Genomic DNA, 13,349 nt, shown 5'->3' on the forward strand with positions numbered 1-13,349 from the left:
TATGGGAGCACCCAAGGGGCTAGAATTGTGTAGCTGTACTCTTAGACTTGGCGGTGACGTAGTGTCCCCATGAGTGACAGAAAACTGAGCCAATCACGGCACAACGCTCTGTATTTCCGGCTGGTTTGCCCCAACACCACAGGAAGCACTGAGCTAGGCTGAAACACCTGCATTTTGGAGCTGCCTTACTCAAGAAAACAAAAAAGAGACCATGTTTGTATGCGGCTTTATTAACTCAATTATATATATATTTTTTTACATTGTTTTCAAAATGATATGTGACACGTATTAATGCCAAAATAACATGCAAAACAGGCAACCTAAAAGACAGGCATGCTAAAAATGTGGGGCTCAAAATAGGTGGCCTGCCCTGAATGACGGGTCACCGTTGTCTAGAAGTAAAATAGGGAGAGATGGGGTCACTCACTACACTTTCAACTGGCAAAATCTGTATGGTAGGACATGACGTAATTGGTACATTTCTTCTTCTTTTTTTCCTTCTTTTTTTAAACTGTGGGTTTGGTTATATGTGGTATCGTATCCCTATTAGATAAGGACCCCAATTGGACCCATGAAGACGCATGGGTCCAATTAACACAGTCGGCTCCAGTACCTGCACCTGAGGCAGGCAAACACTGATCATTGTGAATAACACCGGTTTGCCTTAAGTTCCCAATTCCAGTGAATGGTCCAGTCTCAGTCCGGATTTAAATCTGCTTGAAATCTGCTTGAAAATCAGGCATTGTTATTGAGAGTAAATTAATCTGAGAAGTAACTATAAAAGGGAATCACAGGAGAGATGGAACCGGTAACAAATCTGGAGCAAAAGCACACCATCTGAAATACTTTGTTGCCTACTGTAATCAATGAACCTATTGAATGTACACTTTCATGGGTGGTGTACATTTGACTTCCCTTGTGAAATTATATATTTCAACCACAAGGGGATATACATGTACCTACACAGAAGATAAACAAAGCATCATTTCCAGCACAGCCAGCAAGAACTTTAGCTAAAGATTTGTATAACTAAACCAAGATAGACCACTGCATGTCGTTTCAAATGGAAATAAATTAGTCAAAGTGAACAGATCAAGCAAGGAGGTGGGCAGTGCCAAGTACGATCTTGCGAGATTCTATTGGCGCGTTCTAGCATTTTTTTAAAACCTTTATTTAACTAGGCAAGTCAGTTAAGAACAAATTCGTATTTTCAATGACGGCCTAGGAACAGTGGGTTAACTGCCTGTTCAGGGGCAGAACGACAGATTTGTACCTTGTCAGCTCGGGGTTTGAATTTGCAACCTTCCGGTTGCTAGTCCAACGCTCTAACCACTAAGCTACCCTGCCGCTCCATTTGGCTCTGCACTCCTTCTAAGCAACGTCTTTTTCTAAAGACTTTGGCAAAGGGTAACGTATACAAAACATAGTCCACTCTGCTCGTAACAGATTGTAGTTTTGGGAACAGAAAACTGTATTGAGATCAAATGTTTAATCGATGAGAAAATGTGCAAAAATCGATTTTTCGTTCCCTCGTCTCCCACTGCCGGCCCTTGGGCTTCCTCTCACTACCATATTTGGCTAAGCGGATGCCTCAGATTTATACATCCGTTAAATATCTGTCTCGTTGTTCTATCTGTACCGTAGCTGCCTCCGGTCCTCTACCATTACTGACCAAAGATGGCGGCATCAGGAACCGCAGCCCCCCGTCGTCTCGTCCAGTATGTTGTGGTCCGGTCAGACCTGGTCCATACGTTGGCCTGGCCATTAGGGGCGGTTATAACGCAAGCCTGCCATGCTGCCATCGCTGCCATTCATCTGAACTACAACGACCCAGACACGCAGGAGTACTTGGCAGAACTGGACAGCATGCACAAAGTCGTCCTTCAGGTAGCTGGGACTGGGGTACTATTATGAGCTTGCAAGTTCATCAATATTATACTGCTAATAGTGAACTAAATCGATATGCCTGTGTTTTGCGCGAACGTGGGCAAAACAAGTTTCCTACTGACTTTGCCCATGCGCTCATATCAAGCTGCATAAAAATAGCCTCTCAAAACAAAATCATTTTTTCGTAAAGTAAATATTTATACGTAAAATTTCGTTATGTAAAGTAAATACAGTAGGATGGAATAATTATGCAGTGAATAATAGATGTGATTGTTGAGAAAATAAACTAATGCTTGTGATCTTCAACACCTACATTGCTTGCTGTTTGGGGTTTTAGGCTGGGTGTCTGTACAGCACTTTGAGATATCAGCTGATGTACGAAGGGCTATATAAATACATTTGATTTGATCTCCCTCTTCTCCTTCATCTTTTGGTCAGGCTGTGGACCAGGCCTCCCTCTCCAGCCTGTCTGAGACGCTGACAGAGAAGGGGATCGCCCACAAGCTGTGGATTGAGCAGCCAGAGAACGTCCCCACCTGCCTGGCCCTGAAGCCTTACCCCAAAGACATTGTACATCCTCTGCTGCACAAGTTCAAGCTGTTCAAATGACACAGAGGGACAAAGAGAGACCCCTGTAACATGCATTTGGTGAATGGAGTCTGGACCATGGCTCCACACCAGTCAGTTAATTTGGTGGTCTTTTTTTTGGTTGACCTTTTGCATCTTGGTGATGCTGAAGGGGGAAGAACCAGCACTCAGTGTCCGTGCTCCAACTTCACAAGGAAGAATCCCACTGATAAGCAGTGTCAGTGTTTGTCTTCCTACAGTAACAAGGAGGCATCACTCACTGAATGAAGACTGCCATTAAATGGGCATTTAAAGAGTGAATGTCTGTCCACCTAATTTGATGTGGCCAAGTATCTTGTGATTAAATTAAATGGTGAATGGTTATGCAAGGTATTTTCCAGACGCCGATGGTTGGAGTCTGTTTACAAACATACAAGATGTATTAAACATGGTCAACTAATTTGTGTCTTCTTGTATTATTAGTTACTTTACAATACACAGAATACAGCCCTTACAATAAACAGAGGTAGAAAGAGGTAATGCAACTAGTGGCAATGTAGTGTGACAGTAATGAAAATGAGAAATACAGTGTAGTAAAAAAAGAAAGACAATCAACCAACATTACATATCCCGTTTTAATTGGTGTTTTTATTGCAAATGTGTTGCATTCTCACATTCATGGATGTTATAGATTTGTTAGTCAAAGCATCATTTCCTTCAAGGTCTGCATCTTCACCTTGGAAAAGCAATAGAGGGACCGAACGCACGAGGTGTGTGTGTTGTGTGTGTGTGTAAACTTTGAACTAATCCCAGTCTGAGCAGCCAGATACCTCCCAAAAAATTGACAGACAAATAAGACTGTTTCAATAGATGCAAAAACGTTGCTTTTCAGTCTACAGGGGGGACCCCCTGTAGGTACTGGACCCAGCCTGAGACTGATTGTCTACGACGTCCTAAGAAAAGGTAGGATTTATTCCAGGTATTCCACCTGGACACAGAAATAAAAACATGCATAATTCTCCCAGATACTTCATTCATATTGTCCCACCCACACAGCTGCTCTGATGCCTGTCTAAAAACAAGTTTACACAAGTATAATAAACAAAACTGGACAAAATGAGTAAAATGTATAATATATATATTTATATTTATTTATATTAATTTTACAGGGGGAAAAGTGGAACCTCGTTTCAATGAGAAAGCATTGGCCTTATAAGTGGCGAGACAAGCTTTTGATTTCTCCATCCACAACCAACTTCAGTCTGGATTATGCAGCACTTACAATACTTGACAAACATCATCAGCAAACAGTTGCTCCAATACTCAGAACAGTTGAGAAGTAATACCTGTAGAAGGTAGAGTGCATTAATCTTAACAAGGATGGTAGTTGCTTCTGCATTAGGCAGTATGTTACAAGGCGGTGACAATGACAAAATAACAGACGCAGGGGACAGCAGTACACGTATGTAGGGCTGTTACTGCTTGGTAGGAATTACTAAGCTTAGAAATATATAGAATAGACTTGCTGCTGGTCCTTTGGGGCTCAGTTGGTAGAGCATGGCGCCTGCAACGGGGTTCGATTCCCACAGGAGACCAGTACAGGAAAATGTATTAACTCACTACTTACTGTAAGTCACTCTGGATAAGAGCATATGCTAAATGACTAAAATGTAAAATGCTACAGTATAGACCAGAGCACAATGATTGCTGGTAGCTAAGAGCAGAGTTGAGGAGGAATGTTTTGAACAGTTAAAGCTGCTGTAGCAGTATAGCTTCCGTCCCTCTCCTCGCCCCTGGCCTCGAACCAGGGACCTTCTGCACACAGACAACAGTCACCCTCGAAGTATCGTTACCCATCGCGCCCAACCACACTACTTCAAGGTCTCAGAGCGAGTGACGTCACCCGATTGAAACGCTATTAGCGCGCACCACCGCCAACTAGCTAGCCATTTCACATTGGTGACACAGGACAGGACGTATGAGTGTAAGCGCGTTAGTTAACTAATGGCCAAGGGGAAAGGGGCAGTGGATTACCTGAAGAAGAAAGGCATAGTTTAGATTGCGGCTCTGTGGCAGAGAGAAGGATCATATGTGAAACTACTAAGAGTAGAAGGTACACTTCTCTTTTGTAATCATATTGATGGGCTCTGCAACCAAGTTCTTAAGAACCTGAGAAATCTATATTTTACTTTCTATTATATTTAGGGCACAGGAGGCTGCTGAGGGGAGGACAGCTCATAATAATGTCTGGAACAGAGCAAAAGGAATGGCTTCAAACATATGAAAACCACGTGTTCAATGTATTTATACCATTACACCTATTCCGCTTTGGCCATTACCACGAGCCCGTCCTCCCCAATGAAGGTGCCACCAACCTCCTGTGATTTAGGGGATTTATGATGATTAAATAGTAATCTAATGTGAACATGAGTAGTATTTATGATGGCCTGTTTCCTCTAAATAATTCTGAGATAAAGTGCAAAAGTAGATTGTATTTCTTGCAAATTCCTGGAATATTTAGATTTCTTGTACAAAAGTAATGTAAAATGCAGCAAACTTGTTTTATAAAGGTAAAGATAAGAAAATCCTTATTAACATTATCATCAAACAGCGAGGAGCAGTCCTCTATGCAGAAAATACTGTATATACAAGAAGCACCTCATTTTTGGTATAAAGTATTCAGCTAAATAAATCGAAATATTTGATTGAGTAATCTTAATCTGTGAGATTCAGTTGATAGAGCAGACCCACAAGTTCAGACAACTATCACCAATGCTAGTTGAGTAAAAAATTAAATAATAATTGGTTCACTAGGTTTCACTTCTTCTTCTTTCAATAAACTAAAATACCTTGATTTAAATCATTGATTCAAATTCTAGTTTGCTTTGAATACCTAAATCAGTGTTAAAAAAAGCTTTTTGTTAAGGTGCATAGCTAGCTGTTGCAAGTTTCTCTCTTCCTGTAAACAGTGACAGCATGTCAGGCCCTACAAGTCTTTTTGCGTCTTTGCCAGGAGTCAACGGCAACAAGGAGAGGAAGTTTCTAACTGATCAAACTTTGGGATATTCCAAAGAATAGAAGTTAGATAAAAATACTAAATCTGATAGGTCACTTGTCAGTGTCTTAGGACAAATTGTGTGGAAAAGGAAATAAAGGACAAACACGCAAAGCACAAACTACCACAAATTAGTAGTGTGGTCAAGGAGGAGCTAGTATGTATAGACTATTTCCTTTTAGAAAAGTGAACAAACGCTACATTTTGTCTCGTCCAATTGCATGAGGCTTGCATATGATATGAATTAAACATCTTAAAGCTTTGGTCATTACTTTTTGAAAACGCTAAAAGTATATCAGGCGATCTACAAAAGCCCACTTAACTACCGAAGCGATGCTTCTCAGAATACAAGGTTCCACTTTCTCAGATCTGTTTAAACGTTTTAACAACAGAGGAATTAAATAATATGGCCTTTTTTTGTGTGTGTTTTTGTTTGTTTTTAAATTAACCCGTACAAAAGCCAGTCCACACTGCTTCTCTCTCAGTAAAATCACATTCAGCAGTCGCTAACCCATTCTCTCACATAAAGAGCAATCAGAACATCACCCACAGGAAAACTTGCAGGTATGTAAAAAGAAGAAGAAATCAAAATCAGGACATATTCAGTTTCCATCTTAAACACCAGATATACAGTATTAATCACATACATACACACACTCAGACAGTCATATACGTAAAAAAATAATAATAAAAATAATAATAAAATGGAAGCGAGTAGTTAATACCACAAACTTGGAGCACTACATTTTGTCGATTCTGAACAAATACATATTCACATTGTCTGTTATATACATGTTGAAGAACCAGTTCAAATATTTACCTTGTACCTGTACTGAATGGACTGTCTTTGCCACTGAGCGGCTCTTGCATATACGAATGTCTGATAGTTAATGACCGTTGTCGAATGGTGCTTTGAATTTGGCATATTATATCCCAAATGCTAAACAGTTCATATTAACAGATCAGATGAACTTCTGCATTTGACGTAGTTCTACTCACACTTTCTAGACAGTGATGCCTGTTCCTAAATGAGGAGCGAAGGCTGGAGAGTATGTGAAGAAGATATCCATGAAAAGTTATCCTTTGTAACACTTCTGGGAGTATGAAACCGTTAGCTGGTACCCTATATAGTACAAATGTGTACTGAAAACAAATTAAATCCTTCCACATACATTCTGTTAATTTTGTCTTGCTTCCGTGTGTTTTGTAAAGTGTATGTTTATTTACATCAACCAAACAGTGGCTCAGGAATGGCTTTAACATTGATAAGTACTAATTGTTAACCCACATCCCTTTCAAATAGAAAATAAAACATTTACCTTATCAGAAGATACACTTAAATATCTCATCTATTAATTGTATATATATATATTTTTAATTAAATGCAATAGGCTAAAAGCAAAGCAACATTTTAAGTGTCTTAGAATGACAGGAACAAGTGGTATGTCCAATCACAGTGTATCAGTTTCACAAATGAGTTTCCGAAGTGGAACTGCTACCAGATTTTCATGTCAACTTGAATCAACACCACACGAAATTATGCAATTTTCAGGTTGAATTTGAGTTGTATGCTGAGGACACCTGAGCCACTGTTTGGGTATAAAGCACAGGCACACAAACGCCATTGAAACAGTACACAACGTGATTCAGAAATCATAGCACATTAAAGTAGTTGGCATTCAATTTGAGGTCTCCGGAGGAGGATGGTGATCATGCATGCTATTTCAACTGATCATCCCTAACCCTCCTCGGTTATTAGCGGTGCTCGGGTAATGTTGCACACTTTGTAAAATACCTTGTATATACACAGTCAGATATCTCGTTGGACCATAACACCCTTAAGAAAGCCTTCTGTTAGTCAGAAATACACATACCCGGGATAGAGCAGAGAAATACACATACCCGAGATAGAGCAGAGAAATACACATACCCGGGATAGAGCAGAGAAATACACATACCCGGGTTAGAGCAGAGAAATACACATACCCGGGATAGAGCAGAGAAATACACATACCCGGGATAGAGCAGAGAAATACACATACCCGGGATAGAGCAGAGAAATACACATACCCGGGTTAGAGCAGAGAAATACACATACCCGGGTTAGAGCAGAGAAATACACATACCCGGGATAGAGCAGAGAAATACACATACCCGGGATAGAGCAGAGAAATACACATACCCGGGATAGAGCAGAGAAATACACATACCCGGGATAGAGCAGAGAAATACACATACCCGGGATAGAGCAGAGAAGCCAAAAGCCAAATTAGACTTGATTTTTCATTATCATTACGTCGCCAAACTTTGCTCTTTCTGTTGTTGCTTTCTCGTCATTTTCGGGTTTATTGCTTGTTAATAGGTTATTGTTTACCCACATAAATAAAACATGGTGTTTTTTTGGCCAGACTTTCTATGTGACTGAATGTGTATAGTAAAATATCAGAGGTTAGCGCTGATAGACAGTGTCTGACTGGGCAACAGTAGTCACATGAGCAGTCAAAAAGAGCTGTAGTGTGTGGCCAGTGGAATGACATCATCACGGGCAGAGAGTTGGAGGAGAGAGAGCACAGTGTTTCCAAGAAAACACCCCATTCAACTTCTATCACTTCTGAGTGAGGAAGTTCTACGGTTACAACGAGTTACGAGTTACAACCTGTTCATGTCATTGTGTAATATTGAGAACTCATTCTTGTTCGTTTTGAGGTACATTTTAGGGGATTTAAAACATTCAAAGGGACGCCAAAAGAGCAGAGCTAGCCATTTCTAAAATCAATCAAATTCTTATACCGAGATTTTCTTTTTTCACATTACAGAACACAGAGCACATTTAGCAGTTACATTTTCATAATGCCAAATATCGCCTTAAAAAATTATAATAACTGACATGTTACTCTCAAATAAAAAAAACGGAAGAAAACCGCATTGAATCACAATGTATAGTTTGAGCTAAAAACGACAGTTGCATTGTAGAGTAATTAAATGACGCTTTTGAAAGGAAAGTAGAAAGTGTGAACTCATCCCAATTTTTTGTCCATCTGTGCTGTACAATTACTACCCACCTGCACGGTTACACATGACAAACAATACTGATAGGCCAAGGAGAGCCCAACATGGCTCATATTCACAGCTGCTGGGGAGAAAAATGTGTAAGACAGACAGTTACTTTGACAGTCTGGTGGTTTGAAAATGTGAAAGATGGTGTTGCCAACTGAGCAGAGCAGCGCAATCTCCCATCCCATCACATCCCGGCTGCTTGTTGTCCTGACGACGCAGACGACGAGAACAGAGAAACAAAAACAAAAAACGAGAGCTGGGAATTTCCTCCCATCAGGCACTGCAATGGAGAGAGCTAGTCAGTCACAGATCCAGCTGAAACTGAGCTTCCCACTGCAGAGGTTAAAAACCTAACATTCCCAAAACGTTGTCCCCACAACGCCACCCCACGCTAGAGCAAAAGTTGAGACGACGGGTTAACCACCCACAGCTGAGCTCAGCTGCATTTTGATCGCATTCCCAAGATGCACTGTTGCGATGGACCTGACGGAACGGGCAATTAGGAACCAGATCCTCTTTTGACAACCACAACGACTTGGCAAAACCGGAAGCTGATTCCTTTCTCAGAACAGAAAGCAGACTTTGTGTTGAAAGTAGGTAACCAGGAATGAGCGCTGAACAATAGCTGCTGCCTTATGGTACGGTATGGGCTGAGGCTGGCTGGCAGGCTGGCAGGTCAGACACACTCTTACCTGGACCTCAGTCTCCATCCCAGGGCCCTCCTAACCAGTCCGGCAGGCGGGTGTCTAAAACCAAAGGTGAGAAAGAGAAGAGGTCGGTGGTCTGTGGAGCACCTCTCTCCTGGCAGGCGGCTGAGCTGAGGAGTCACTCTGTGAGGAGCTGCTGGAGGAGGCTCTTCTGCTGGGACTGGCTGCTCTGAGGCCCCTGGGGGCCCTTCTGGGTGCCTATGGACCCCGACTGGTTCAGGTAGGAGTCGCTGCCCACCAGGTTCACCGTACACTGGACGTCGGCAAACACTTGAACCTGCTGTACCTGATGAGGAGAGGAGGAAGAGAGGACATCAGTGGAGAGAGGAGGAAGAGAGGACATCAGTGGAGAGAGGAGGAAGAGAGGACATCAGTGGAGAGAGGAGGGAGAGAGGAGGACATCAGTGGAGAGAGGAGGGAGAGAGGAGGACATCAGTGGAGAGAGGAGGGAGAGAGGAGGACATCAGTGGAGAGAGGAGGACATTAGTGGAGAGAGGAGGGAGAGAGGAGGACATCAGTGGAGAGAGGAGGACATCAGTGGAGAGAGGAGGAAGAGAGGAGGACATCAGTGGAGAGAGGAGGGAGAGAGGAGGACATCAGTGGAGAGAGGAGGACATCAGTGGAGAGAGGAGGAAGAGAGGAGGACATCAGTGGAGAGAGGAGGGAGAGAGGAGGACATCAGTGGAGAGAGGAGGGAGAGAGGAGGACATCAGTGGAGAGAGGAGGGAGAGAGGAGGACATCAGTGGAGAGAGGAGGGAGAGAGGAGGACATCAGTGGAGAGAGGAGGGAGAGAGGAGGACATCAGTGGAGAGAGGAGGGAGAGAGGAGGACATCAGTGGAGAGAGGAGGGAGAGAGGAGGACATCAGTGGAGAGAGGAGGGAGAGGAGGACATCAGTGGAGAGAGGAGGGAGAGAGGAGGACATCAGTGGAGAGAGGAGGGAGAGAGGAGGACATCAGTGGAGAGAGGAGGGAGAGAGGAGGACATCAGTGGAGAGAGGAGGGAGAGAGGAGGACATTAGTGGAGAGAGGAGGGAGAGGAGGACATCAGTGGAGAGAGGAGGGAGAGAGGAGGACATCAGTGGAGAGAGGAGGGAGAGAGGAGGACATCAGAGGAGAGAGGAGGGAGAGAGGAGGACATTAGTGGAGAGAGGAGGGAGAGAGGAGGACATCAGTGGAGAGAGGAGGGAGAGAGGAGGACATTAGTGAAATGGTTCACCACGACAGTTCTGGTCAGTAAAGGGCAGCTTGGACGGTCCGTTATTGCTTTTGTACTTGACTTCTAAGTTGAAGCGGCTGACATCAGGTGTGGCACCCTCACCTGATCGTTACACATGGAGTTGATGTCACCAAGGTTACTGTTGCCCATGCCAACAGGTGGTCCAATGGAAGGTAGCGAGCCCACCGCCCCTGAGCCTCCTGCCATTGACACGGTGATACTCATGTTGTTGTAGACCCCCTGTTGCCCAAAGGCCTGGGGCATCGTCTGACCAGACTGGCTGAACAAGCTGAACACAGACAGAACACGCATTCATGATACCAGTGGCTTAATGTACACTCTTCTTTCAACTGCTACATCTGGTCATTACAATTACTAGGAAATTATATAGAAGCAGTCGATACATTTTGGTACCTTCTTCACTCCAAATAATTAAACACATCTGGTATAATGTTACATAAGTGATTGTTTGAAAGAATCCTCTAAGAAACAAACAAGTAATTATGTAAAAATTATGTAATAATCACCTGACCATGTACTTTCTATGTAAATAACAAGTCAATAACAGACTATGCAATTTACACATTTACAGAGGCATGGCTCTGGCCACCTCACCTGTTTCCGCCCATGTCAGCTTGCTGCCAACTCTTCATGTACTTTCTATGTAAATAACAAGTCAATAACAGACTATGCAATTTACACATTTACAGAGGCATGGCTCTGGCCACCTCACCTGTTTCCGCCCATGTCAGCTTGCTGCCAACTCTTCATGTCAGGTGACTGGTACCCAGGAGGAGGCTGGGCCTGCTGGAGCAGAGGACTCTGGGTGGTGGAGTTCTGAGGGGACAGCAGGGGACTGGTGGGGCTGAGCTCTGGAGGGAACGAGGGGTCTCCTTGCTGGACCATACCTTTGAGGAGAAGGACAAAGAGATGCTGTTAGAACATTGTAGAGTCTAGACCATTTTGATATTGATATTTGTCAGCAGCACTTTATTCCATTTTCTATTGAACCTGTCTGCACACTACTTTTTGATATTGACAATCTCAGCACATTATATGCTATTTTGATATTGACAATCTCAGCACATTGTATGCTATTTTGATATTGACAATCTCAGCACATTATATGCTATTTTGATATTGACAATCTCAGCACATTGTATGCTATTTTGATATTGACAATCTCAGCACATTATATGCTATTTTGATATTGACAATCTCAGCACATTATATGCTATTTTGATATTGACAATCTCAGCACATTATATGCTATTTTGATATTGACAATCTCAGCACATTGTATGCTATTTTGATATTGACAATCTCAGCACATTATATGCTATTTTGATATTGACAATCTCAGCACATTATATGCTATTTTGATATTGACAATCTCAGCACATTATATGCTATTTTGATATTGACAATCTCAGCACATTATATGCTATTTTGATATTGACAACCTCAGCACATTATATGCTATTTTGATATTGACAATCTCAGCACATTATATGCTATTTTGATATTGACAACCTCAGCACATTGTATGCTATTTTGATATTGACAACCTCAGCACATTGTATGCTATTTTGATATTGACAATCTCAGCACATTATATACTATTTTGATAGACAATCTCAGCACATTATGTGCTATTTTGATATTGACAATCTCAGCACATTATATGCTATTTTGATATTGACAATCTCAGCACATTATATGCTATTTTGATATTGACAACCTCAGCACATTGTATGCTATTTTGATAGACAATCTCAGCACATTATATGCTATTTTGATATTGATATTAACAGCACATTGTACTGACAATTTCAGATGTTATAGAGACAGTGGTTATGGTGGATTCCCAGGTAGCCTAGTCACTCACCTGGTCCTCCAAACTGCTGGAAGAGCACAGGCTGCACCGCCGAGTTCACCGCCCCCCCAAACTGTCCCTGCATCCCCCCCATCATAGTTGCCTGGCTGCCCATAGGGCCCTGGCCCGACAACTTAGGGTCCTGGGTCCCTCCCATGGGGTTGAATAGGCTGGGGGAGCTGGGTGGGTTCCCTGGAATGGGGCTGTAGCCTGGAGGGTAGCCAAACTGTTGTTGCTGTGGCTGGGGTCCTTTTTGTCCCCCGGTGGCTCCCATAGGCCCACCACCCCCTATGCCCTGCCTCATCAACATGACCTTCTGCTGCAGGAGTTGTCTCTGGCGGTGCTGGAAGCTGTAGAGCTCCCGCTGTCTCTGGGCCAGCATCTGGGCATTCAGAGGAGGCTGCAGGGACAGAGAGAAAATAGGGGACTTTTTTATCTATCAAAAAGCCCTCAGTTTCCCAAATTAACTAAACCATCTGAAATAGACTGGAAGGAATTTTATTCAGAGAGAGGGAGAGGGATTAGCGGATGGAGAACAGAATAGGGCACTTAGTTTTCATACCAATAATTCAGTATAACTAGCTACAATCCTCAATACACACCATGCCGCAATACAGAAATAGAGGAAGATTAAACAACGAGAACAAGAGAGAAGGAGCAGGAGCACATGATTGTGAGTTCCCCAAAAACAGTCACCTGAGAGGGCATCTGAGGCTGCTGCCCTCCCTGACGCATCCCCATGCCAACGTGAGCTTCCCCTGGGAACGGGCTCATGGCAGCCAGCCTGTTCTGCAGCTGAGAGAGAGAGAGAGCGAGGGGGAGTGAGTCACAGGACTGATAGAGGAGAGGAGGCAGGGAGCGGACTCAGAGTTGAAATGATAGAGAGACGAGAGAGGAGGGAGTGAGTGAGAGCAGATAGAGACAAGAGAAGTGGTTGAGAGAGAAAAGGGAAAAGGGAAATGGGAACCTAATATTTGATAAA

General features: G+C 43.0%; 2 protein-coding genes across 7 annotated transcripts in view; one reads left to right on the top strand and one right to left on the bottom strand.

Moving 5' to 3' along the window:
* Window positions 1-1,009: 1,009 nt before the first annotated feature.
* ptrhd1 (peptidyl-tRNA hydrolase domain containing 1) lies at window positions 1,010-2,914 on the top strand. Of its 2 annotated transcripts, none has more exons than XM_064990405.1 (3): window positions 1,010-1,407; window positions 1,645-1,902; window positions 2,326-2,914. In XM_064990405.1, the coding sequence occupies exons 2-3, from the start codon at window positions 1,678-1,680 to the stop codon at window positions 2,494-2,496; spliced, it is 396 nt and encodes a 131-aa protein (XP_064846477.1). In that variant the 5' UTR covers window positions 1,010-1,407; window positions 1,645-1,677; the 3' UTR covers window positions 2,497-2,914. The 2 variants fall into 2 exon arrangements, with proteins under 2 accessions (XP_064846477.1, XP_064846479.1); XM_064990407.1 differs by having other exon boundaries at window positions 1,066-1,407; window positions 1,645-1,887.
* A 156-nt stretch (window positions 2,915-3,070) lies between these two features.
* The window catches only part of LOC135557638 (nuclear receptor coactivator 1-like), a 96,862-nt gene continuing 86,583 nt past the window's right edge, over window positions 3,071-13,349 (bottom strand). For 4 of the 5 annotated variants that reach the window (XM_064991109.1, XM_064991107.1, XM_064991108.1 and 1 more), the window contains 5 exons: window positions 13,064-13,201; window positions 12,380-12,767; window positions 11,225-11,399; window positions 10,594-10,780; window positions 3,071-9,559 (listed from right to left, as the gene is read on the bottom strand). In XM_064991109.1, coding sequence (XP_064847181.1) covers window positions 9,392-9,559; window positions 10,594-10,780; window positions 11,225-11,399; window positions 12,380-12,767; window positions 13,064-13,201 — 1,056 coding nt within the window. In that variant the 3' untranslated portion in view covers window positions 3,071-9,391. The remainder of the gene's footprint in view (window positions 9,560-10,593; window positions 10,781-11,224; window positions 11,400-12,379; window positions 12,768-13,063; window positions 13,202-13,349) is intronic. The other variant, XM_064991110.1, reaches the window with a different exon arrangement.

Source organism: Oncorhynchus masou, chromosome 16, assembly GCF_036934945.1.
Source record: "Oncorhynchus masou masou isolate Uvic2021 chromosome 16, UVic_Omas_1.1, whole genome shotgun sequence".
Lineage (NCBI taxonomy): Eukaryota > Metazoa > Chordata > Actinopteri > Salmoniformes > Salmonidae > Oncorhynchus > Oncorhynchus masou.

Coding starts and splice junctions, on each gene's coding strand:
- ptrhd1 (XM_064990405.1), top strand. CDS start 1,678: ATGGCGGCATCAGGAACCGCAGCCCCCCGTCGTCTCGTCCAGTATGTT. Junction 1,903..2,325: donor TTCAGGTAGCTGGGACTGGG/GTACTATTATGA, acceptor TCTTTTGGTCAG/GCTGTGGACCAGGCCTCCCT.